This window comes from Eulemur rufifrons, chromosome 1, assembly GCF_041146395.1.
Source record: "Eulemur rufifrons isolate Redbay chromosome 1, OSU_ERuf_1, whole genome shotgun sequence".
In the NCBI taxonomy this organism is placed as follows: Eukaryota; Metazoa; Chordata; class Mammalia; order Primates; family Lemuridae; genus Eulemur; species Eulemur rufifrons.
In genome coordinates, this window is record NC_090983.1 from 51,605,737 (window position 1) to 51,629,000 (window position 23,264).

General features: G+C 35.4%; 1 protein-coding gene across 2 annotated transcripts in view; it reads left to right on the forward strand.

Moving 5' to 3' along the window:
* The window catches only part of LNPK (lunapark, ER junction formation factor), a 64,016-nt gene extending 58,296 nt beyond the window's left edge, over positions 1 to 5,720 (forward strand). For both annotated transcript variants that reach the window (XM_069470608.1, XM_069470614.1), the window contains one exon: positions 5,089 to 5,720. In XM_069470608.1, the coding sequence (XP_069326709.1) occupies positions 5,089 to 5,327 (239 nt within the window). In that variant the 3' untranslated portion in view covers positions 5,328 to 5,720. The remainder of the gene's footprint in view (positions 1 to 5,088) is intronic.
* Positions 5,721 to 23,264: the final 17,544 nt, after the last annotated feature.

Genomic DNA, 23,264 nt, shown 5'->3' on the forward strand with positions numbered 1-23,264 from the left:
CACTGGTGGCATACTCTTTTGATTAAAAGGAACTTATAAGTAAGACCGTATCATCTCAACCATCTACTCTGTGCTAACAGCCAACGTAACTGGGATTTTAGATTTCTGATTTCTAAATTATTAGATGATGCAGAAACTTGAGATCTGAAAAAAACCTTTCCTGCTTTAATCTATGTATTATTAAAAACATTGAAATAGCTCCTTGATACTAACAGGAACTGTAGAGATTAGGTTATTGAATTTACAGATGGAACCAAAAGGTAACTTTCTTCCATTTGAACTTTTCTTTCCACAAGCATCAGTAACCATTTATATGAATAATCTAGAATTAATGGAAGAAGCATTTTTTTCAATCTATGATGTAAGACTGGAAATTAAGTTTTGTTTGGATTCTGATACTAAAAGATTTTGCATTTAAGATGAGGCACAAGGCTTTTATAATTTCTGGACCACTCTTCATAAAAACATATGGAATCTTAGAAAGTTTTTATCAAAGATGAAGACCTAGAAGAAATTTTTCCCATTAATTGCTCATTTGAATTCCTTTTCTGTCTGAAATCTCCAGAATGAAGTCTAACTGGCTCAAACTCAACCCCAATAAGGTAATGTTAATAGGTAAAGACAAAACTTGTGGGAGGGTCTGATAACTCCATAGTGCTGAAAACTGAAGCAATCATTTTTTCTAGAACTTTGTATCCAGAAGCTTTGGTAATAGATTATTAGCAAAACACAAGAAATTAAGGATATGGACTGTTTTTTTTCTCTAAGAGCATATTAGATATGGTATGCCAAGAAATGAACTGCTTTTGGGTTCCTCAGTTTCTTTTATGATTAAATTAAAGTACAGTAATACCTGGATCTCCGCTAAGTTACATTAAAGTGGTTTATCAGTTTTGCTTTTTTTAAACCAACATGTGCTGTCTGAAATACCTGGTATATAGCATTCTTTTTGTCATATGTGGTAATCATTAAAGTACTAGATTTCTACATTGTTCATATACTAGTACAGTGATTTTGTCTTTTATGTTTAAAAAATGTCAGTATCATGTTTTCATTGGTTGATTGTGTTTGTCTAGGTCTTATATAATTATTTTAGTATAAAATAAGTTTATAATCCAACTGGAAATAACTCACTAATAATAAAACTCATGACATCTAATCAATACCATCAAAATAGCAAGTAAAATTTACAGTAGGTGAAATTTATCTTGTTAATCTGTTTTCTGTCCTTCTTTTCTTTTACACACAATACTTTACCATTAAATTGTGTAGAACCAGGGAAAATTCTATTTTTAGTATTTTCATTATGATGCTCTAGGAATTGAACTATTTGACAACGTAAATTTTGTTGAATTCTGTGTATATACCAGATCCAAAAAGCTTATATCTTTGTTTATATTTACTCAAGATGTAAACTTGCTTGTAGTATGTTTTTGCGTGTTTGTTTTAGATAGAGATCTTTTGGCTTTCTGACTCCCTTTTCTAAAACACCTTCACCTAATAGTTTAGTTTTAGATCATTGCTTAATAAAGAAACTCTTAACTTGCCTAATTGATTTGTTTAACAATGGTAAATAATTAAATGGTATTCTTTGTGTTGAATACTACCTATTTTCTCATGGGTGGTTATCATTTAATTGAATTTTATTCACAGAGTCATTGGGTTGAATTGGGATAAAATTCATGCCTTTGTTTCTTAATAAGTTGACCATTTTCTTTGAGGCAGGAAAATCTTGTAAAAACTGCCTTATTTAAAATTTGTGCATTCAAAGATACATTGTGAATTTTAATTTAACAAAGTTCCTTTGGGTAAGTTTATAGTCTACACATGTAGTGAGCACTAAGATGTTAAGGCAAAATTTTGATGTTTTAGCAAGGCAAAAATATATAAAGTTATTTTGCTAGACTATTCTTTAATTTTCTTACAAAATTACTCTTTCAAGAGCTGGAATAAAAATCTAAAGGTAAGGTGGTGGTGTTCTTACATGTTTTTGCATGTATGTGGTTTAGAGGTGAAGCAGTGGTATTCATTATACAGTTATACTCAGTTTTGTGAGTTTGAGTTCTCTAGCTGAGGTGAGACTTTGCCCAAACAACTGGAAGATAATTGTTATTATTTGGGAGGAAAAACTTCTCTCTCAAGAATATTGGGATGGGGGTGGGACAGGTGGAAGGAGTAGGGAAAGAAATTCCATGGACCAGTTTTGTTTTATCACATTGTGGTATGTTGTTCTCTTGGCATTATAGATGCCAAAACTGATTTTAAAATTTTTCTTACAGAAGGAATTAGATCAGGTAATTGTTTCATATCTTAAACTGGGCCATACAGGGAAGAGTAGGGCTGTTTAATTAGTGTGAACACAAAGCCTAGTTTCTTTTGTAGTATTTCATCCCCAAATATTAACATCTTCTGAAATGTATTTTATACCACCAAGGTATTTTAAACTACGACTTCACAGAGAAAATTTACTGTTTCTGTTAGAATAGGCAAATGATATTCTCCCACAGAAATAAAATAAATACTTTGGAATATGTTAAATAACCTTATAAAGCTCTCAGCTTTAGTTATGAAATTGTTATATAATTCTCTGTTAATCTTTTACACTTAGTTGTTTAGAATTTGTTTGATGACTTCTCACAAAATGTCATTGGCATCCAAACTTCAAGTACCTATCTTATTTAGACTAGCTAATATCTGCATTATAGGCATCATGTCACATACATTACTGCTATTAAAATTGCTTTACTGCAAATTAACTCACAGGAAGAAAAGTAGTCATTAATAGGCTCTTTGATTATTTTCAAGCTCCACCCACCATTTCACCAATTTTTTTAGTCTTCCACATATTCTCTGAAATACAGTACAATATTGACCAGAAAACTTTGTATATCCTGTTGTTTTCTAATTACAACAGCACATTGAATTCTTATATTACAGGCATTTAAAAATTCCACTGTTATAGTTCTCTTCTTTTCACTAACTGCTTCTTTAGACCCCATAATTTTTAAATTAAATTGACTTTGAGTAGTAAAGGGTATATTTTGGCAAATAGTAACATCACAAAACTTTAATATGATAAGCCTTGAATTTTGATACATCTCCTGTTTCAGTACAGTATTGAGGCAATCTGTTAGAATATGACAAACTATGTGGGCCTTTGTTCAGTTAAACGTGTTTATTGGTGAGTTGAGTTCTGGATTCTGAGCTTTTTGCTTTTCTATTTCTTGTGGCTTTATTGGTTTGTTTCAGAAGGCTTACTAAACTATAACAAATTGTTAAGTCCTTGCCAAGTAAATATTGCTCTATGGCCAGAGAGTTGTGGAAAACCATGACTCTTAAATTCTACCCTGGATATATTCTGTGAGGGTAGAATTACAAATGGTTGGTGACTCCTGAAGTTTTCCATGGAAGAACTTGCTTGCTCTTGTAGCAGAAATGATTTGTACATGTCCATAGTTTTATTTGCCCTTTTTGCTTTTCCTTTGTGTCCTGGAACATTGAAATAACAAAACTTGAGTGACTTAACTGCTTTTCTACCTTGGATTTTTTTTTAAGATTCCAAGTTGTGCAGCAATGCCATTTTAAGTTCCTTATTAAGATACAAGCAGGGTTTTTATGAAATTTGGCACAAATATGATTATAAACATTCCTCACTACTCTTTGTGATTACATGAAGTTTTTATACAGTAAAACCTCATTAAGTTGGATGTCCCTAATTGTAGACTTTGGGCCTTTATTCTACATATAAAAAGGAAGAAGGTGGTTATAATTAATTCTGCAAACCAGAGTCCAGGGTATCTGCTAAGGAAGTAGTTCTCTTTAAATATTTTTAAAGTCTTGGCATAGAATGTGTGGGTTGTAGATAATTTGTATTTATTAAAACTGGTATGATAAAACCATGAATTTCTAAGACTTCCATGTTAACATGTGTGCATATAACCATAATTTCTTTGTAAAGCTATTAATTTTATTTATTTAGCAAACTCTTGCCTGTACTGTATAAGGAACTTAACTAGAACTTTTTACTAAGTAGGCTGGTCTTCCCTCCAGATTTTTTGAATCAGTAACATTTGTAATATATCGTAAGGGATCTTGTATGAGGGTAGGAAAATCTGCTTTTTTGCTTAGCTGACATGGTTTAGCCATATTTCTCTTAGCAAGGATATTAATTGCTATCTCTTACAAAAACAAAACAAATACCTCAAAGCTAGATTTTTATCTCTGACTTGGAAATTGGGTGACTCAAAGTTTGTCTGCTCTTGTCATTCCCTTCCCCATCCTGTTCTTTAAATTTCAAAGAATTAAAGGCAGTTTACTTAATAAAATTCTTATTATTAAATTATTAATAAGAGATTTTAATTTAATAAAACTCAAAAAGAGAGTATAAAGTGAGTAAATTTTCAGATAGGGACCAAGACCCTTACTTAGCTTCTTCTATGGAGATGGGGGAAAATGACCCATCCTTTTCCTTCCCTAGGATGCTAGGTATGTAGCATACTCTGACCCAGAGGTTAAACACAGAGGACTTGTGTTACAAAAGGATGAGGGGAGACTTGTCATGCCTTTAGGAAAGGTGGAATCTGACTTTCCAAGTCCTTGGGTAATAGAGATGTACATCCGTGTGAGAAAGCACTGTCCCCCTCGCCTCCTCCACACAAAAGTATACATTTACACATTGCTTACGGGGTGGCCAGGACACAAGGGAAACAGTTCCTTTGGAAAATATAATCTGGGAGTTAATACATTTGCTTTGTATGCTGGACTGTTCTCTTACAGTAAATATTAATAATTCTGTTGGGACTTTGTCTTTAAGAGTTTATTTTGTATAAAAGTATGGGAAATTAGATAAAAGTATGTTTATGGGTTTATTTCCTCCAAATTTTTTCTTCAATTATGCTAACTCATAAATGGTATGCTATATATGGAGTTAGGTACTTATTTTTAAAGATTTTAAGGATAATATTAGACAATGCTGTTTCTTAGTCCACGTGTGTGTGTATGTATGTGTGTGTATTTATCTTTTGCTTGCCTTATTTAGCAGCTTTAATATTTAGGTATTCCTAAAGTTTTGAATCTTTATCTTTTCAGAATCTGTAGAAGAACAAGATGTTCTTGATAATAGTACAGAGCAGACAGATGACAAAATGTCAGCCACAGAGCAGACAAACCAAGTGATTGAAAAAGCATCTGGCTCAGAGGAACCAGAGGAGAAACAAGAAGAGACCGAGAATGAGGAAACCTCAATGAATGAAGCCAAATCAACAGTTTCCAGAGATGACTCTATTCCTAATTCTGAACCAAGTGAAGACTCTTTGATGGCAAAGTAGTAAATGCTTCTATGTGCCTTCAACTGGATATTTATAGTCTTGTTGATGTCCGTTATTGCTTTTTAAGTGGTACTCTTTCTTTTTTCTGCCCCTCTAAGAATATGCTTGCTATCATTTGAATTCAGATTGCCTAGCTAATTTGAACATGTCAAAATTATATCTACTGGGTATTAAGATTAAAAGCAAGTGGTATCAGTGAACTAAGATCCTCTTCAATGTACAGAGACCCACACTATTTAGACAACTTTTAGATATATTTTTGTCCATTCTAAAAGTAAACAAACATAACAACATTTTTGTTTTCTATATGTATAGCCTGTAAATATCCATTTTGACATAGGAAGAACTTTGATTAGGAATAAGTTCTCTAATAGTGTTTGTTCTAAGAAATGAAACCCAATTAAGATTTTGAATACTTCATTATTAAAAATGGATAGAATTTTAACTCTTAAGATATTTGCTAGCAGGGGGAGATGTCTATTTTAGGTGTTTACATTAAGCTAAGTGGTATGAAAGTTCTAACTGTAACTACATAGACATCGGTATGAATTCTTAATAAGAATGCAATTGTACAGTCAAGTGCAATATTTCTTTTTGATATATTTTATTTTGCAGCTGGGCCAGAGGCACATGATGTATGTAATTAGTTTATGTTTACATAGTAACATAGGAAATATCTCTGCACTTGACTGTACTTGAATTCTGAACATTATTTATACTTGTAAAATGATGATATACAAGTGAATTTTGTGCTCTTGTGTGTATTTTGTTAAGGAAAATAAAGATAATCTGGAAGCAGTTTCTTTTTGTTAAATATCTAGACTTCTTCAAACAGTATCTTGGTGGATGACTTGGCTACTTGACAAACCTTAGTAGAAAGAGCTCACAATACAATAAACCTGTAGATTTTGCTTAGAGCAAATTCTGATGCTTTTATTCAGACTCATTGCCTTCCAAATTCAGAGAAATAGTAACATTTAGAGGTTCTAATCAGAGGTTAGGTTTTTCTGATTCAGGAGCATCTTAGGCCAATTTGTAATTTTTAACTTTCACAAACAAGTTTTGTGAGAACAGGCAGTTTTTGGCAGTTCATTGGATTTAATGTTTGTACTAAGGAATAACTGGGAAAAAATTTTGAACCAGAATGGTAATTCTTGGACCTTAAATACAGTGTGATTATCTTTTATAGCATCTTTTTATCTTTATTCTCCAATATTGAAAAAAATTGAAATCAAGTTATGCCAAAGGGAGGACTGTATTATACCTATGTAAGACGGTGTGTCTGACTAATGTTTCAACATTGTACATAGTTTATTAAAAATCAAATAAAATATTTTTTAGCATTTAATAACATTTTTATGATTTAGTATCTTGTATACGATAGATATTTTTAAGGAACCCAGTCTATTAATAGTCTCAGGCATCTTGGTATAGTGACCAGAGTTTCTGAGCATGCAGAATTGGGCTTAAATTCTAGGTCTGCAGACTTGGGCAAGTCACCTAAACTGTCTGAGATGGTTTCCTCATCTGTAAAATGGGAAGCAGAATACCTATTTTTCAGGGATAATTCATGTAATGTGCCTAGCTCACTGCTTGATAACTAATAGATACTAAGTAAATGGTAGCATTTGGTATTATAGACATCTTTGTGAAATATGGGCCATGAATTCTTCCTCTTGCAGATCACGTAATTAAAAAAAATAAAATGAACATGTAATTCAGCTGTTCAGAATCAAGCCCAAGTTTTTCTCATCAGCTTTTCTTTATTATATGTATGTATATAAATACACGTTAAGGAAACAGGAAGCTGAAACTACGAAATATAATCTTTAAAAGAAACGAATTTAATCAGCTTTTCTTGGTTGTGTTATTGGCCCATAGACATCTTAGTTAACACCTTGTAGAGTCTTGTTATAAAACATTCAAATTCGGATGTACATTGCTGGAAAATGAGTACCTCAGATATAATTTAATGTCAGAATCAAGCAGATTTGAGAAATATCTATGGAAGAAGTTTAAAGGGGGATTAGTAAAATTATTACAACAGGTGACATGCTTATAATCATGTAGTATCCTTTAAATAGAATTTTTTTTGATATTGTTATAGTGAGTAGTTAATTGTTAAAAGAGTAGTAAAATTGCCTATTTCTGATTATTAAGACTAGTATAAATGAGGAATGCCAAACTATTAAGTACTATTAGAGTGCTCTGAACTTCCTTACTTTCAGATGTTTACAGGTCATCATCTAAACTCTTCTCACTGTACCCTAAGCATGATCTACAAACACGATCTAGCTTCTCTCTCTCTCCATCCCTCCTCCATTGTTGTGCTGTAGCCACATGGGCCTGTTTCAATTCTCTGACCAGTTCTCTAAGCCCTTTCTTGCCTTGGTTTCAGCTTAAATTTTCTTTCCTCAGAGAGCTGCTCTCCCAAACTCCCTGTCTAAAGCTGGCCTCTGCCTTGTACTATCCTGCCTCTCTGTCTCTGCTCACAGTCCTTCTCACAATTTGCTGGTATTTTATGTGTTTACTGTCTATCTTCACCACATAAAGTCTATGTGTGCAAGTGTCTTATTTTTCTTATCACATCTGTATCTCATGGGCCTAGCACAATGTTTGGTACATATTTATTATGTGAATAAATAACTTTGTTGCTAAATCCAGTGAAAACTCAGTTCTTGTTTCACTGCTTGGCAATATTGATGATGTTGAGTACTTCCGCTTCTTTGAAACACTTTTTTTCTTTTGGCTTTTGACATTTCACACTATTATTCTCTTACTTTTCTGGCCTCTTGCTCTCAGTATCCTTTGTAGGTTTCTCTTCCTCTGCCCATACTTTAAATGTTGGTGTTCCTTAGGTTCTACCTAGTGTCATTTCTTCACTCTGCATATTCTTTAGGGACTCTCACCAGTACCTATGAACTTAATTACCATCTGTCTCTCTGAATTTCAAATCTCCAGCCTTGATCTGTTTCCTTAACTTCAGAGCTATATATTCACCCATCTACTGGCATATCTCACAGTCAGTATGTTCAAGAACGAACACTATCTTTTCCTTAAAACCTGCTGCAGAACCTTGAAACCTTCTATGTTTCCCATCTCATCCAAGTCAGAAATTAGAGTGTGTAAATTCATCCTTTTCCTTATATCCAAACTGTCAATTTCTGTCTCCTAAACACCTTCCAGTTATATATTATCATTTCTCCATCCCATTCCCATTGCACTAATAATAATAAAAATTTGCATTCTTACTCTGTATCAAGCAACTGCTATGTATTTAATATTTTATTCTTTGGCAAGAATCCTGTGAAGATTTTTATCTGGATCATAGAGAAAACTGAGATGAAGAGAGTAAGTGTCTTAATTCATTTATGCTGGTTTAATAGAATGCCACAGACTGGATAATTTATAATGAACAGAAATTTATTTGGCTCACAGTTCTGGAGACTGGGAAGTCCAAGAGCATGGTGCTGGCATCTGGCGAGGGCCTTTGTGCTGCCTCATTGGTTGCAGAAGGCAGAAGGGCAAGAGAGGGGAAGAGCAAGCAAGAGATTGAATTTACAGCCTCAGGCCCTTTTATAATTGACATTAGTCCAGCCCTCATGACCTAAACTTCTCCCATTAGGCCCCAACCTCCCAACTCTGTTGCATTGGGGATTAAGTTTCCAACATGCTTTTTGTGGGGGGGACACGTTCAAACTATAGCAGGAAGCAACTTGCTCAAAGTTGTACATTTGATAAGTGGAAAATCTGGGATTTTGAATGCAGGCAAATGCAGAGACCTTACTCTAAATTGCTGTTGTACTGCTTTCTAATTTGGGCCTCCATCATTTCAGCTTAACAAAGCTGTCTCATCTGGTTTCCCTGTCTCCAGTCTTACATACTTGCTGTCTATTCTGTGTATTGCAGCCTGAGTAAGTTTTCAAAAATGGAAAACAAATTATGCCACATCATTGCTTAGACCCTTAATGACTCCTCACTGTTCTTGAGCTGAAGGTCAAACTTAGTATTATGGCCTAGAAAACCCTGCATTATTTTGTTCCTCTGGCATCTTCTCACCACAACTATTGCCACTGCCACTGCCACCTCCCCCTTGATGCATTTTTAATGTAGCACATTTTTAATGTAGCTATACTAATCTATACTAATGATTTTTGTGCTTCACATATGCAAAGTCTTTTCTAATCTAGCCTTCTTGAGCTCTTCACCTGCCTGAGATATCCTCCCAAAGATACTTTATTTTAACTCAATAAAAATAGTTGTTGAATTGAATTGGAATAGTTCCAGTTAGAATCCAAGTTTGGAAATTTTGCAACTTGTTAAACTATGCCTTTTATTCTTGAAATTGTATCAGGATAGTTATAGTTTTCTGTTTGTGTTGGGGAGAGGTGTGTGTGGGAGAGAGAAGCTGTTTTTTTTTGTTTTTGCTTTTTTGAGACAGGGTCTTGATCTGTCGTCTAGGCTAGAGTGCAGTTGTGTCATCATAGTTCACAGCAATTTCAAACTCCTAGGCCCAAGTTATCCTCCCGCCTCAGCCTCCCATGTAGCTGGGACTACAGGTGCATATCTCCATGCACAGCTAATTTTTCTATTTTTTTGTAGAGATGAAGTCTCACTATGTTGCTCACACTGGTCTCAAACTCCTGGCCTCAAGCAGTCCTCCCCCCTTGGCCTCCCAAAGTGCTAGGATTATAGGTGTGAGCTACCACACCCAGCCAACTGATTCTAAATATACGATTTACATTAAATATTGCATGCTGAGTTTTAGAAAAGCTAAATGACTTATATATAGTCATAGGGGTAGCAGACACCTGAGCCAAGCTGGAACTCAGATCTCAACTCTTTAATGCAGGATACTTTATATTGAACCACTAATTTTATACTGCCTCTCACTACTGGTTTAGAGTTTAAGATTATTTCAAAAATACAAATTTACTTCTATTTCCAGATGACAGCAACTACTTTTTCAAAACTTTTTTCTTACAGTATTACTTCACAATATTATACTACTTTACAGTATTACTTGTATTTGTGTGCAAATCAGCTAGTTGAAGGGTCAGAAATGATAATTTATGAATTATGGATAGCTGTTTTGAAATGATCATGGAGAACAGAGGTGCTTTAGAAAATTGAGAGAAAATAATGTAGTGAGGTCCTATTTAGTATAACTTCAATTCATTGTAAAAATTATAGATCTAGATACAGTTAATGAACTCCTAAAGGGCCACTAAAAATAATTCAAGTACTTATGTAAAAATGAACCAAGGTAACGATGGTTTTGAGTTGATGATCTGCTAAATCTTATAGCTTTGTAATTTGACTTGTTCTGAATTATTAAAGTTCTAAATATATTCTACTGGTCAATAAGTACATATATTCAGTCTCTGAATTTAGACAGATAAATATATAAATAAAAGTACATTTGTTAGAATACAAACATAAGAATAAAAATTAAAATGAGTATAGAATTAAAGCTGTGTTACAGCAATCCATAAACTATTAATTTCTCAGCCTAATTTTTTCCTCCTGAGAAACTAATGCACATTTCTACGTTAATACTATTTTAAAATGACTTTTTAAAAATTGTTTTATTTATTAGATAGTAAGTATCCCCCAATTACCATTTTTATCAGTTTGCGTTTGTGTAAAACTTAGATTCCATTTAATTTCTATTCTTTCTCCTCCAGCGCTCCTGTTATACGTGGTTCAATTTATACTGCTCATGGACATTAGCAGAAGAAAACACTGTCCAGTTATACAGGTCTATATTATTTGATGCTTTTTAAAACCTATATTTTCTGCTTTTTCTCTAGTTTTTTTTTTTAAGCATTTATATCTTCCTTTTTCTTTGGCAGCAGTATTGACAGAAGTTGGAAGTACACTGGGAAGATTAAAAGGTGTTCTTAAAAAATCTCCCTCGTAAATTAGATTTTTAAGTTCTTAGTCCAGGATTCTGTGAGAATAGGCCAAATTTTCAGCTGCCAAAGATTTTTACCAGATCCCTGGCACTTCATTTAGGAAAACTGGGAAAAATCATTTACTTTCATGAAAAGAAATATTTCTATCTTAGTCTGATTTTGAAGGGTGAAGAAAGAGGGAAATTAAATGAACATTTTTTGAATACCTTCTCTTGATCAGGCACTGTGCTCTAGGTACTTTCACACAGTTGTGACAACAGAATCCTATCAGAGATTAAATTCATTCCCCAAGACTATTTAGTTAATGAATGTTTCATTTATGGATGTTGTGAATGGAATCTGAAGCTAGGATCTTTAAGTCCCTGTTCTTTTCAGTACCTACGATCCCTCTCCTTTGGTAGCTGAAAAAACATAGATTAATGCTTTCTTGGGCTTCTCGTGTTTTTTTGTGATAACTCAAATGTTACTTCTTCAGTGCAGTTTTCCCTAAACCTAAGTCTTGCCAGACTCTCCACCCACACACCCTGCCCTTGAAATTTCTTTATGATGTTGCCTCCTGCACCAAACTATGAACTCATTGAAGGCAGGACCGTATCTGGTTTTGCTCATCATTTTATTCCCAGTGTCCAGCATAAAGAAGACACTTAATATCTGTTGAATAGGTAGTGTGCACGCACACAGATCACATAGAATGGTAAATATTGACATGGACTTAGTGCAGGTATTATAGTGTGGGGAATTTTGCAAATCTCAAAATTTTTGAACTATTGAGTAGGGAAAGCCAGGTAACTTGTTCCTCCCAGTTTAAGCAAAGTCCAATTGGTTCCTCTGTCTCTTTTTAATCCATTTTCCACATTGCTCTTGGAGCTTTCTAAAACATAAATCTTTAAAAATAGTCTAAGGCTCATTTGTGTGTTGCAGACTCCTTAGGCAGCTTGCAAGGAAGCCCTTCAGAATCAAAAATCTGCCTTTCCATCCTGTTTCCCAGTACTCTCTTTTGTGTTCTGGCCACAGATGGGTATTTCATACTTGCCAGAGATGTCATGCACTGCCCTTATGTGATGCTGTTCTTGTTAAATTCTCGTTTAAGACACAGCTTTATCTGTAATCTGAGTGACATCTTCCTCAACTTTCCTAAACAGTTACTTGCTTTCTTTGTTCCCATGGTACTTTACACACTTTTTGTGTAACTTATGGTCTCCTGACCTCTTGTTATTTGTTCTGTCTATCCCCCATTTGACTGTGAACACTGAAGATAGGCCATCTTTCTCAATTTTTATTTTCCAACTCTTGCTGTCCTCAAACAAAACATGAAATAAAACAACAACAAAAAAATCCTGGCATGGTGCCTGCTACATGTATGTTTAGAGAGTGGATTCATATGAATAAGTTTTAGATCTGATTTTGTCAGCACCAGTGGTTGGTGTGCTACTTCTACCTGAAACACCTACAAAAGAAGAAATTGGTGTTAGAAAGTGAGAAGGACTAGCTAAAGGTGTAAGAATATGGCAACTGTGAGCAGGTGGGAGGATTCATTCGTTTTGTACTCAGTGCCTGACAGGAGAAGCTCAGTAACCATGGATGAACTGAACTGGAAGTGACCTCGGAGCACATGTGCTCAGGTGGGATTATAGTGCAGGAGCTCTTCCCTAATTCTCACAAATCCACGATTTGGGTAAAGTTTCTAAATTGTACATAAAATAATTTGTGTTTGTTTAACAAACTCCCATTCTTGAAGCTCCCAATAGCCCACACTCCCTGCTCCCATAGATACGTATGGAATGAGGTATTTAAAAATATGTTTTTGTATTGATTTTTATTCATTGTCTGATTTCTGATCCATGCAGTGTTATAATTGACATTAAGTTAGAAATCAGCTGGATAAAGTTGCTGCTTTTCTTGACATCTGTGGGGCCTAGATATAAACACACATGCACACACATATATGCAAACAATATAATTTAAGAATATTTTCTCTTTCAGTATATAGGCCATAGGAATTCAGACCTTAAAGTTGAATACTTGCCTCAAAAAACCATTCAAGGAAATGTGTACTGTACATGGCAAGTATCATATAATTAGAACTTACACTAGTGTGGTATATTTTATGAATTATAGTCAATCAAGTTGCTGTGTTTCTAAAAATGAAACTGGGTACTGGTGCCTTACTGTCCATAGCAAGAATTTTAAAGTCTTTGCCTACCTTCTAAGAGTTGACATATTTTATTAAATTACAGTGGTTGGCTTTTTAAAAACTCTTTTCTAGCAACAAAAAGGAATCAAATATATTTGAGATGAACTTGTATTCTCAATATGAGTATTCACATGGCCAAAGAATACATGGATTTTTGAGATAAGATGCTGTCATTTTTATAAACTGAGTACAGACAAATAAAATTGATATGCTGAAGATACATTTTGGGTGGATGTTGTGGATTCCTCCTGGTCCTTTTCAGCACAACTTTTTCTTTTGATTTTTGAAGACCTGGATTCTTTTTGCAAGTCTGTATGATCTTCTCTTCAATAAGGCAATCTCCTGTAGTTGGACTTGATGAAATTAAATTGTATTTTGTTTATTTCAAAACAACCACAATCACTACTGAAAAAAGGGAGAAGGGGAATGTTTTCTTTTCCGCTGCCTCCCCCATATCCTGATCACCAAAGGAGAGAACAGCAGTTCTTCATGTTTTAGTAGATTCTGATAAGAACAATTTATCTACCCAGAAAACAATTGTAAGCAATTGTTTGAAGCCAGTGCATACATATCCAATTCTCATTTAAGGTCAGGATGGCACAAGACTACTAAATTGTGTGTTGGCACGGTAGTGCTCTGTATTTGGAGTTGGAAGAGGAGACTGGGAAGCAGATAGATGCTTTGCCTACCAGTAAAGAAGCTGAATTTGGGGCTGCTTCGTTCCAGATGAGTAACAAGAGATCTGGTGGCCAACCCTTCTGTTTTTAACAGTGCCTTCAATAAGCATGTGAACAATTCAGTTTGTACATTATAGGTTTTATTATCTCTAAAGAGTGATTTATGTCCTTATTTCTGCATTATTGTCCACCAGGTACTGCCCTCTGAAAGAGGGCCTGCACTATCTAATTTTTTAGACCTTTGTCTTCATTAGTACAGCAATTTTAGCTTGTGATCATTGTACTAGAACTCATTGATAAGCTAAGACAGTAAGAGATTCATAGTGCTGACATCTAACCTTGCCACTGGCTTCTTGACCCTTCTGCTTCCGAAACATGGGTTCATTTTTTTTTTTTTCAACCCAAGGTAGAACTCCATCTATTTTTCAAACACATTGTGGGCAGTTTAAAGGTTGGTCAGAATCAAATATTGTGCTTTCAAACTTGATAATGTATGAGTACAGAAGGATGACCTTTGATGCATAGTCATACATCAACATGACATGAGCAGTAAATGCAGCAATTACCTTTACTACGTTGAAATGGTGCTTTAGTTTTCATCTTCAGAACAATTATTGCAAAAACAAAAAAGTGCATTTAAGTTCTAGTTATGAAATTTGTAAAATTATGTATCTTTAGGAATAGTCCTAATTTACATATTTGTTTTCAACATAAGTTTGGTTTTCATAAGATACAATACTTCACTAACAAAGGATGTTAATTGTTCTGATAATATCAAGCAGATTGATGTAAAGCTACTTTGTGTTTTATGAATAGGTTATTTTTCAAGAGGAGTAAACACTGTTCTAGTACACAAGAGTTTTAATATCTGTGTTTTAAAATATACTAACGTCTGTGCTTAGTGGTTATGTTGTGGCAACACACAGCTACATATAGCTTCTGCCACTGTCTATGGGATTGTTGCCCCAGTGTGTTCATTTATTCATTTCTTCTTTAATGAATGTCTTCTATGTGCCAGGCATTAAAGATATAAAATGACTGAGACATGGACCCTCTTCTCAGGGAGTTCACAGTAGATGGTTTAGTCTAATAGTTCAGTTCAATCTTGAAAAGACCCAAGAGGAAAACGTAGTAAGTTCACTTAGTAAGTTCACTTAGTAAGTGCTAAGTGAAGTGTCCATTGGACTTAAAGTCAGGAGACCAGGTTCACATTTTGGCTCTGCCACGTTCCAGCAATATGACCTTGTGGGGAAGTTACATAATCTCTCTGAACCTTAGTTTCCTTGACTATAAAAAAAATAATGTAGCGTACAGAGCCGCTATGAAAAGAAAGTGAGAGGGAACGTCTAGGCCATGTCTGGTCCAGGATGGGAAACTTCCTTTTCTACTTCCCATCCTTCCATTATCTCTCTCTGCAACTCTCAGTCTGATAGTTTACTATTTCTCCGTAAATTGCTCTTTTTCTGGTATAAAGATTGTTAACAGAGATTCTGGGAGTCCAAGGGCCTCTGGAAATTGTCTGCAGAATTTGGTATGTGCGCATGCACATTTCTTCAGGAAGAGAAAATATAGCTCTCGTCTAATTTTCAGAGGGGACCATCAGTAGAGGAGGAATGTTGTAGCTCTATTCTAGGAGAATAGCTAACTATCAAAGGTATCACTTATCATTACTCTAATATTTGGACTGATGATGTAAAAAAAAATCAAATGAACCTCAAATACCCTTTCTTCAGGCATTAAAGAATCTTTCAAAGTATTCTCATGGCCAGAAGCCATACTGTCAGGTACAGAAGGAGCAATGCTACACTAGCAAAATTAATATAAACGTGCATTTAGTGCATGAGTATTGAGTGTTTTTAGACTTCTGATAGCTTTATCAGTGATAACTTTCAAACATGAAACTAGCATAAAATTTTTATGCTAGTTAGTGAAGATAAATTTTGGAAATAAGATGAGAGTATTGCAAGGAATCATATGTATCATACTGGATTTGATATTATCAATATTATATTTCTGCCCCCCAGCTTAGTCTCCCAGTTTCCCCCTCCCAGGAATCTCCTGCTTATGTAATGGTGTCATAAAGTTAGTTTTTTTTTCACCCATGTCTGCCCATTTTTCTCTCTCTTGGTTTTTAATATTAGAAATCTTGGCCGGGCGCGGTGGCTCACGCCTGTAATCCTAGCACTCTGGGAGGCCGAGGTGGGCGGATCGTTTGAGCTCAGGAGTTCGAGACCAGCCTGAGCAAGAGCGAGACCCCATCTCTACTAAAAATAGAAAGAAATTATATGGACAGCTAAAAAAATATATATATATAGAAAAAATTAGCCGGGCATGGTGGTGCATGCCTGTAGTCCCAGCTACTCGGGAGGCTGAGACAGGAGGATCGCTTGAGCCTAGGAGTTTGAGGTTGCTGTGAGCTAGGCTGACGCCACGGCACTCACTCTAGCCTGGGCAACAGAGTGAGACTCTGTCTCAAAAAAAAAAAAAAAAAAAAATCTAAAGCACAATGATAAAAGTTTCGAAAAGCTATTTTACTGCATTCTATCATTGTAACACATTGTTTTCCCTTCCTTAGGTTTCCTTTGAGTCTTTAGTCCTTTTAGCCTATATGCTTTATAAATTGATATGTGCACAATTGTATTCTTAAGCCAAAACTGTGTCTGAGTGAGGCACTCTGTGTGTGGAATCATCACACTTGCTTCCCGTAGCTCCTCTCACATGAATTGCCGTTAGCAAACCCACGAGTCATTCATTACTGACTACTTGGGATCATCTGAAGCCATGTGAACATCTGGTCGTTGGGAAGAGATTGGATCCCTTTAACTTACTTTTTATAGAACACAGAGCAGCTGTCAAATGGTAATGAGTTTTTTACCCTCATACTCAGTCAGGCTGAGGACTTAGATGCCTAATCTTGCCCCTTTCTCTAATATTTCCTCATTAATTTCTTCCTCAGAATGGATTTTGAGTTTGAGTTTGCATGTTTTCATGGTCAAAACCTGTTGCATGGTAAAATAAGGTTCATCACAGTGTTACTAATGGTAGTGAAAAAAATAGGTGATCAAAATGTTCAGGAATGCAGGAGGGTGTTTAAATAATGCATTTAAAATATTTTTGAAGTTTTAAAAAATAAGTGAAAATGCTCATGATTTAACATTAGGAGAAAAGTGGATATAATATTACACAGTATATACAATCTGGTCTTATATGTGACCATAATACACACATGTATTTAATATATACATGTATATATACATATATATAAAGAACTAGAAACATGGCAATGTTTTAACTGATTACATTTTAGTTGTAGAATACGGGTTACTTTTTTCCCTGTACTTTCTAAATTGAATATCAGAGATGTATATTACTTTCAGAAATTCTAATTTTTAGAGTAAAAAATCAAAAATCTAGAATAATAATTTACAACAAATCACTATGTTACAGAAAGATTTCTAATTCAAGTTAATAGTTCAGTTATTTCCAAATTCAGAACATTTCCATATGTGCAAAGTCTTTTGGAACAGAGTTGACTGAAATTTAGCTTCAAACGGGAGAATCAAAGCCTGAGAAGAAAAAGAAGAAGAAAGTTTTTCTGAGCAGTCAAAATATAGGGACCTCTGTTGCCTTGGAAATAGAGAAGAAGAATGAATCCTTTATGAATGATATGGGCTTAAAAATTAGGGAGGAATCTGAGAAGCTTAGATAATTTTTTTTTCTTCCAGCAGTTTAAATAAAGCTCTCTCAGCTTGTAAAGTAGTATGAAAACTCCCTGCACACATTTACATATTTTCTCTACCTCCCTTTATATGCACATATATAGACATACACAGATCATTAATTCCTTTAATTAAGAGAAATGAATCAAGGCTTTTGCCTTCCAAAAAGTACTTGCTTTGTTATAGTCAATATGGCACTATAATCTTTGATCCTCCCTTAATATATTTCTTTGGAAATTTCACAACTAAGTTCATACTGAGACTGCTTCTTATGGATGTTCAAATAATTTCCTAAACCAAGGTTTTGAAACACATTTAAAAATGATCAGAATACAGCATGCAGTAATGCATGTTAATGCAGTTTGGTCTAGAATTGTCTTGTGACACCAATTATACCAAGATCTGATTCAAGCTTCACAAATCGAGATTTGTGATAATTTGTAATAGATGTGAGAATGAATTTCACTATTAGAAGATTAGAATTCAGGTAAATTTATAGTATATATATGGTTTTATAGAAATATTGACTTAAATGGTAGTTATTTTAAATGTCTAATAACAGCAGCATAAGTGGAGGCCACTCTGATGTGCTGGTTTCCTATGGGAGAAACCATAATTGACCCAATGCTTAATGTATACCAGCCTGCTATAAGACAGTTTATATAAATAGTGTTATCTGATCCTTAGAAGGAATTTTTGAAATAGATGATTTTCATCCCGATATGGTAGATAAGGAAGCTTAAATTCAAAGTCCAGTAACTCATCCAAGGTCACTAAGCTAGTAAATGGCAAAGGCAGGATTTGAACCTAGCTTGATCTGATTGTCAAGCCCATAAACATTACACTGTATCACACAACCTACATTCTTATGCATTTGTTAAAGTGGGCTTTTTACCAGCAACATTTATCTTATGTACTTTACCATATGTACTTTTAAAGTGATTAAAATATCCTGTAAAAATGTCTCATAGTAATATTTGTTCAATATTTTGATTTCCTGCCCCCTTCCCAACCCTCAGGAAGACTATCCTGAAAAATGCCTTTAGTAAGATCACCCTCTCTTAGGTTGGCCTGATTTTATGACACACTATTGGAGATTTTACTATTATTTAAGAACCTGAAAAAAAATATCACACTTCCTACTGGCTTCTCCTCCACTTAGTAAGGAGCACTGTGTATTTTTTTCTGCTTTCACCATTGACTGTGGTTCTTCTGTGATACCATGCAGAGTGGAGTTGATTTGTAACAACAGCAGAAAAGATGTGCATGAATTCCGTTTCTATTCTCAGCACTAAGTGAATTTTTAAAACCAACAGCTAATTTCTTTGATTTTTGTCCCATTTAAGAAATTGTCTCTCCACTGAGATTATCATTGAAAACATTGAAAAAAAATCTAATGTTTTTTGTTTATCAAAATGTTTGTTCAAAGTACACATCAAATGCTGGTTTGATTTTACACAAAAGATTGCAGACTTCTTCCTTGATCGGGTGTTCACCAAGGTACCGTCTCAGGTGCTGAGTAGAAAAACAGACTGTTTTCCTATGCTCTCACACCATAGCAATCAACACAGAAGCTTCTGTGACCAAATATGTGAGAGGTTTTCCTCCTTTGCCAAGCAAGCAATCAGTGCTACAACAGACATCATCTGGGTGTCCTCTAATTCAATTCAGGCACTATCTACCTGAAGATCCCACAGGGTGAGGGCTTAGTCCCCAAAACTGACCCCTCAAGACATCAGACACAAGTCTGGCTCTCCAGACTTGTCAGAACTTCTGACTGACTGGCTTCAAGTTGGGGTTTCCCCTCTTTGGGTTTGATTAATTTCCTAGAGCGGCTCATAGAACTTAAAGAAACTTATGTTTATTGGTTTATTATAAAGAATATTACAAGGGATACAGATGAAGAGATGCAGAGAGTGGGGTATGGTGGAAGATGTGGGAGCTTCCACGTCCTCCCTGGATGCTACCTTATAGAAATCTCTGTATGTTTGGCTGTCTGGAAGCTCTCCATACCCAGTCCTCTTGGGCTTTTATAGAGGCTTCATTGGATAGGCATGATTGAAGCATGGGTAATCCTGTAGAATTGTGACTAGACAAAAAGTGTATGACCTAATACTAATACATTGAGTGCAGAACCAGGAAGGCCTGACTGTTCAGATTCTTCTTGGCCTCTCTCTGTAGCATTCCTTCCTCACAGGTCTGGGGCAGGACCCCTTCTGAAATGAGGGTCTTATGACCTACAATCAGACCAGGTAGGTCAGAGAATTTCTTTATGGCCAGCTTCAAGACAGAAAGGCAGAGGAAGTTTAAATTTTTAGTTTCTATGGTCTGCCTTGGGAAGAAATAACAAGGGGCTATGGGAGTTATAATCCAGGAACAGGGACAAAACCCAGTTTATACACACACACACACACACACACACACACACACAGGTACCTTCAACTCTCCACTTAGAACTGTGTTTGGCAAATAGAAGTTCCTCCACGCATGTTTGTTGAATTAAATTTTTTCTTAGCAGGATACTGATAAGTGTCCTGGTATCAGATTCTCACCATCTCTGAAATTTGAGGCACGTGACCCAAACAAAGAAATCTTGACTTTGGATGTTTTTGTGCCTCTAGGTTTTCTACTGTGGCATCATAGAAGCCAGGGAGAGACGGGTGTGTGGACTCTGCTCTCTGCGGCTCTCTATCCCCTGAGGCACAGGCATTGACAACCAACTGACTTTTTCCACTCAATCTTTACTTAGAGGCACTGCCTCTACCCATAAAAGTCAGCGGCCTTGTCTGGCTCTTTACCCTGTCCTTCCCTGTGCATCCTTCCTCTGTGACCCTCCTGTGCTCACCTGATGCCTTCATCTCCTATACTTTGCATGTCTTTTCATTGCATTTGGGCTCAGTATCAACATTTTTATTAGTTCTTTATGGCTTTTCCATGACTCTTCTCTATTATATGTAATTCCTGCATTGTGATAGTCCTATTCACAAAAAATATACATTCTACAGACTTCTACGAACACATTTTCCTGTCCAACGTCATTGCAGGTATTTGATAAGGTAGATAAAGAAGCAGTTCCAGGCTGTGAGACTCAGGCCTGCCAGGAAGGTCAAGAGGAGACTGGTGGGGCCAGAGCAATTGGGCCGGAGAAAGAAAGAAAGGGCATCTGAATTGGAAAGGAAGATACACTGAAGCCGCTTTCTAAATGTTTTTTAGTTATATAAGAATTCTGGATTTTCAGGTGAGATTTGATTTCCTGCCCCTTTCCCAACCCTCACCCAGCACTCAAGGCTCTCGTTCTGTCCTCTGCCACTTCTGCTCATAGCTAATTGGGCAAAGCAGTTACACAGATGTGTTTTGTTCCCTGCCATATTCCAAATACCTGCAAGACAATAGGTCAGCAATAAATATTTGAATTCCCTAGAAATAATCTGTGAGCACCTAAGCATTAGTAAGTAGGCTAGATTTTCCCGGGACTTTTGCAGGGGCAATGGACAAGGTAGTTTAGGTCCAGGAGGAGATTCTTCTTTCAACTACTCTTTTACTGAGAATTGAGACCAAACTATTTTAAGAGAGCTACTTTTCCAGTGCCTTGGATACTCCCATAAACAGATCCTTCTCATGTCAGCGGACATGAAACATTTAACCAAGTGGACTAGGTGAGAATGTTCATGAGAATCCGAGGGTAAGGTGTACCCAGATATGATCTTATGAATGCTATTTTAATTCAGTGAGTACATATTGAACACCTACTACATGTAGAGAACTCAGCTAATGAGATACTATGTTAAGTGTTCTAAATCACAAATCGGTGTATGACCAGAGACTTCCTAGAAGCAATGCCTTAACCCAAGACAGCAGTGATAATGGAATAGGGTGTCCCTTAAACCCCTCAAGGGACTAACCCTGATATTTTGCTGGATAACCTTTTGCTATGGTGTTTGCAAACAAGCTGGTAACTGAAAGAGGAAGGGTGGGAGACTGATGGGCATCTATACCTCAGAAGCTACCTTATTTTGTAACTTGTCTCATCCATGGTATTTGTTTAATGACAGGTATGTTGTGGGGGTGTGTGTGCATGTGCTCAATTACTCCACAAAAGACAATGAAAGCTTAAGTGATCTCAACAACTAAATTTCCCTATGTCACAAAGCCACAAAGGCAGCCTGGAATAGTGAAATTCCCATGAAATTGAATTGATCCTCAAATTATTGCTTAAATGATAGTACAGTAGAAACTTAAGAGCATATTAATGCTAATGCTAGTAGCTCAGCTAATGCTGTGCAAGACCAGTTGAGAAGTGCACCAGGCATGCTACAAAAAGGCCATTATGCTCATCTTTTCATAGATGCATGATTTGTTTTATTCTTAAAACATTTGAGGTTGAAAGTTTTTATACCATGCTTTATAAATAGATGTGTAATGAGGCTGAAAACCAAAATAGTGCTCACCACTGTGCAGAGAAATAGAAAAAAAGAAGCTTTGGCTGAATGGTGCCCATTTGAATTCTTTTTTCTAAAAATCTAATTTAATTTTTTATTCCTTGTCTCATTAACTCCAAGATTTAGACAATTAAATGCTACCTGAGTCAAATAAGAGTGACAATGCAAAACATTTTCAAAGGGGTTAGTTTCAGTATTGATCATCTCTTAAACACGTTAAAATTAAAATATTCTTACATTATAAAACTACTTTGCAAGATGTATGTGATTTATCCCTAAGTTTGAATCCACCTGTCTTACATGTATACTGAGCTTTTATTTATGCTTTGAAAATATAGCAGATAAAAAGCATAAGTGTTTCTGATATTATGTTTTGTCATCTTCAGCTAAGAAGATTGAAATCCTGAGAAACAATTTTCTGAAGAAATGAAATCGTATGCCCTCCTGAACCCTTTGGGGAAAATCTCTGTTTGCTCAGAATATGAAATAGTAAAACAGTACAAGTAAAACAGCCAGCCCTGCCACGCATGTCATGGTGCTATTTGTAGCGTTCGGAATGACGTTTAAAAAGATTTTCTGGGGGGTTATTTATTTATTTAAGGAAATAACTGGTACAAATAATATTTGCACAATCTTGCTGATGTAAGATTTTTCGAATCAGATGTATTTATTTTCTGGAAAACTTGGCAGATTGCTTTGAAATACTTGTGTTGTATAACTTCATAGAGAATCTGTAAAAAGGTGATTTCAGAAGTGCTCTCTATGGTGGTAGCATTTCTGAAAATATTAAGGGTGTCCTCCAATGTTCTTGTCTCTTGGGGACTTAGAGTGTCTTCAGCAGACTCATTGGTCTCATAGGGTGGGCAAAAGAATGCCTTGCAGAGAAAGAAAATTTTTAAAAAAGCAAAGCAAACAAACAAACAAAACCCCAAAACCAAAAACCTCATCGTTTATATTTTAACTGCTATATTTTTCAAAGAGAAAATAATC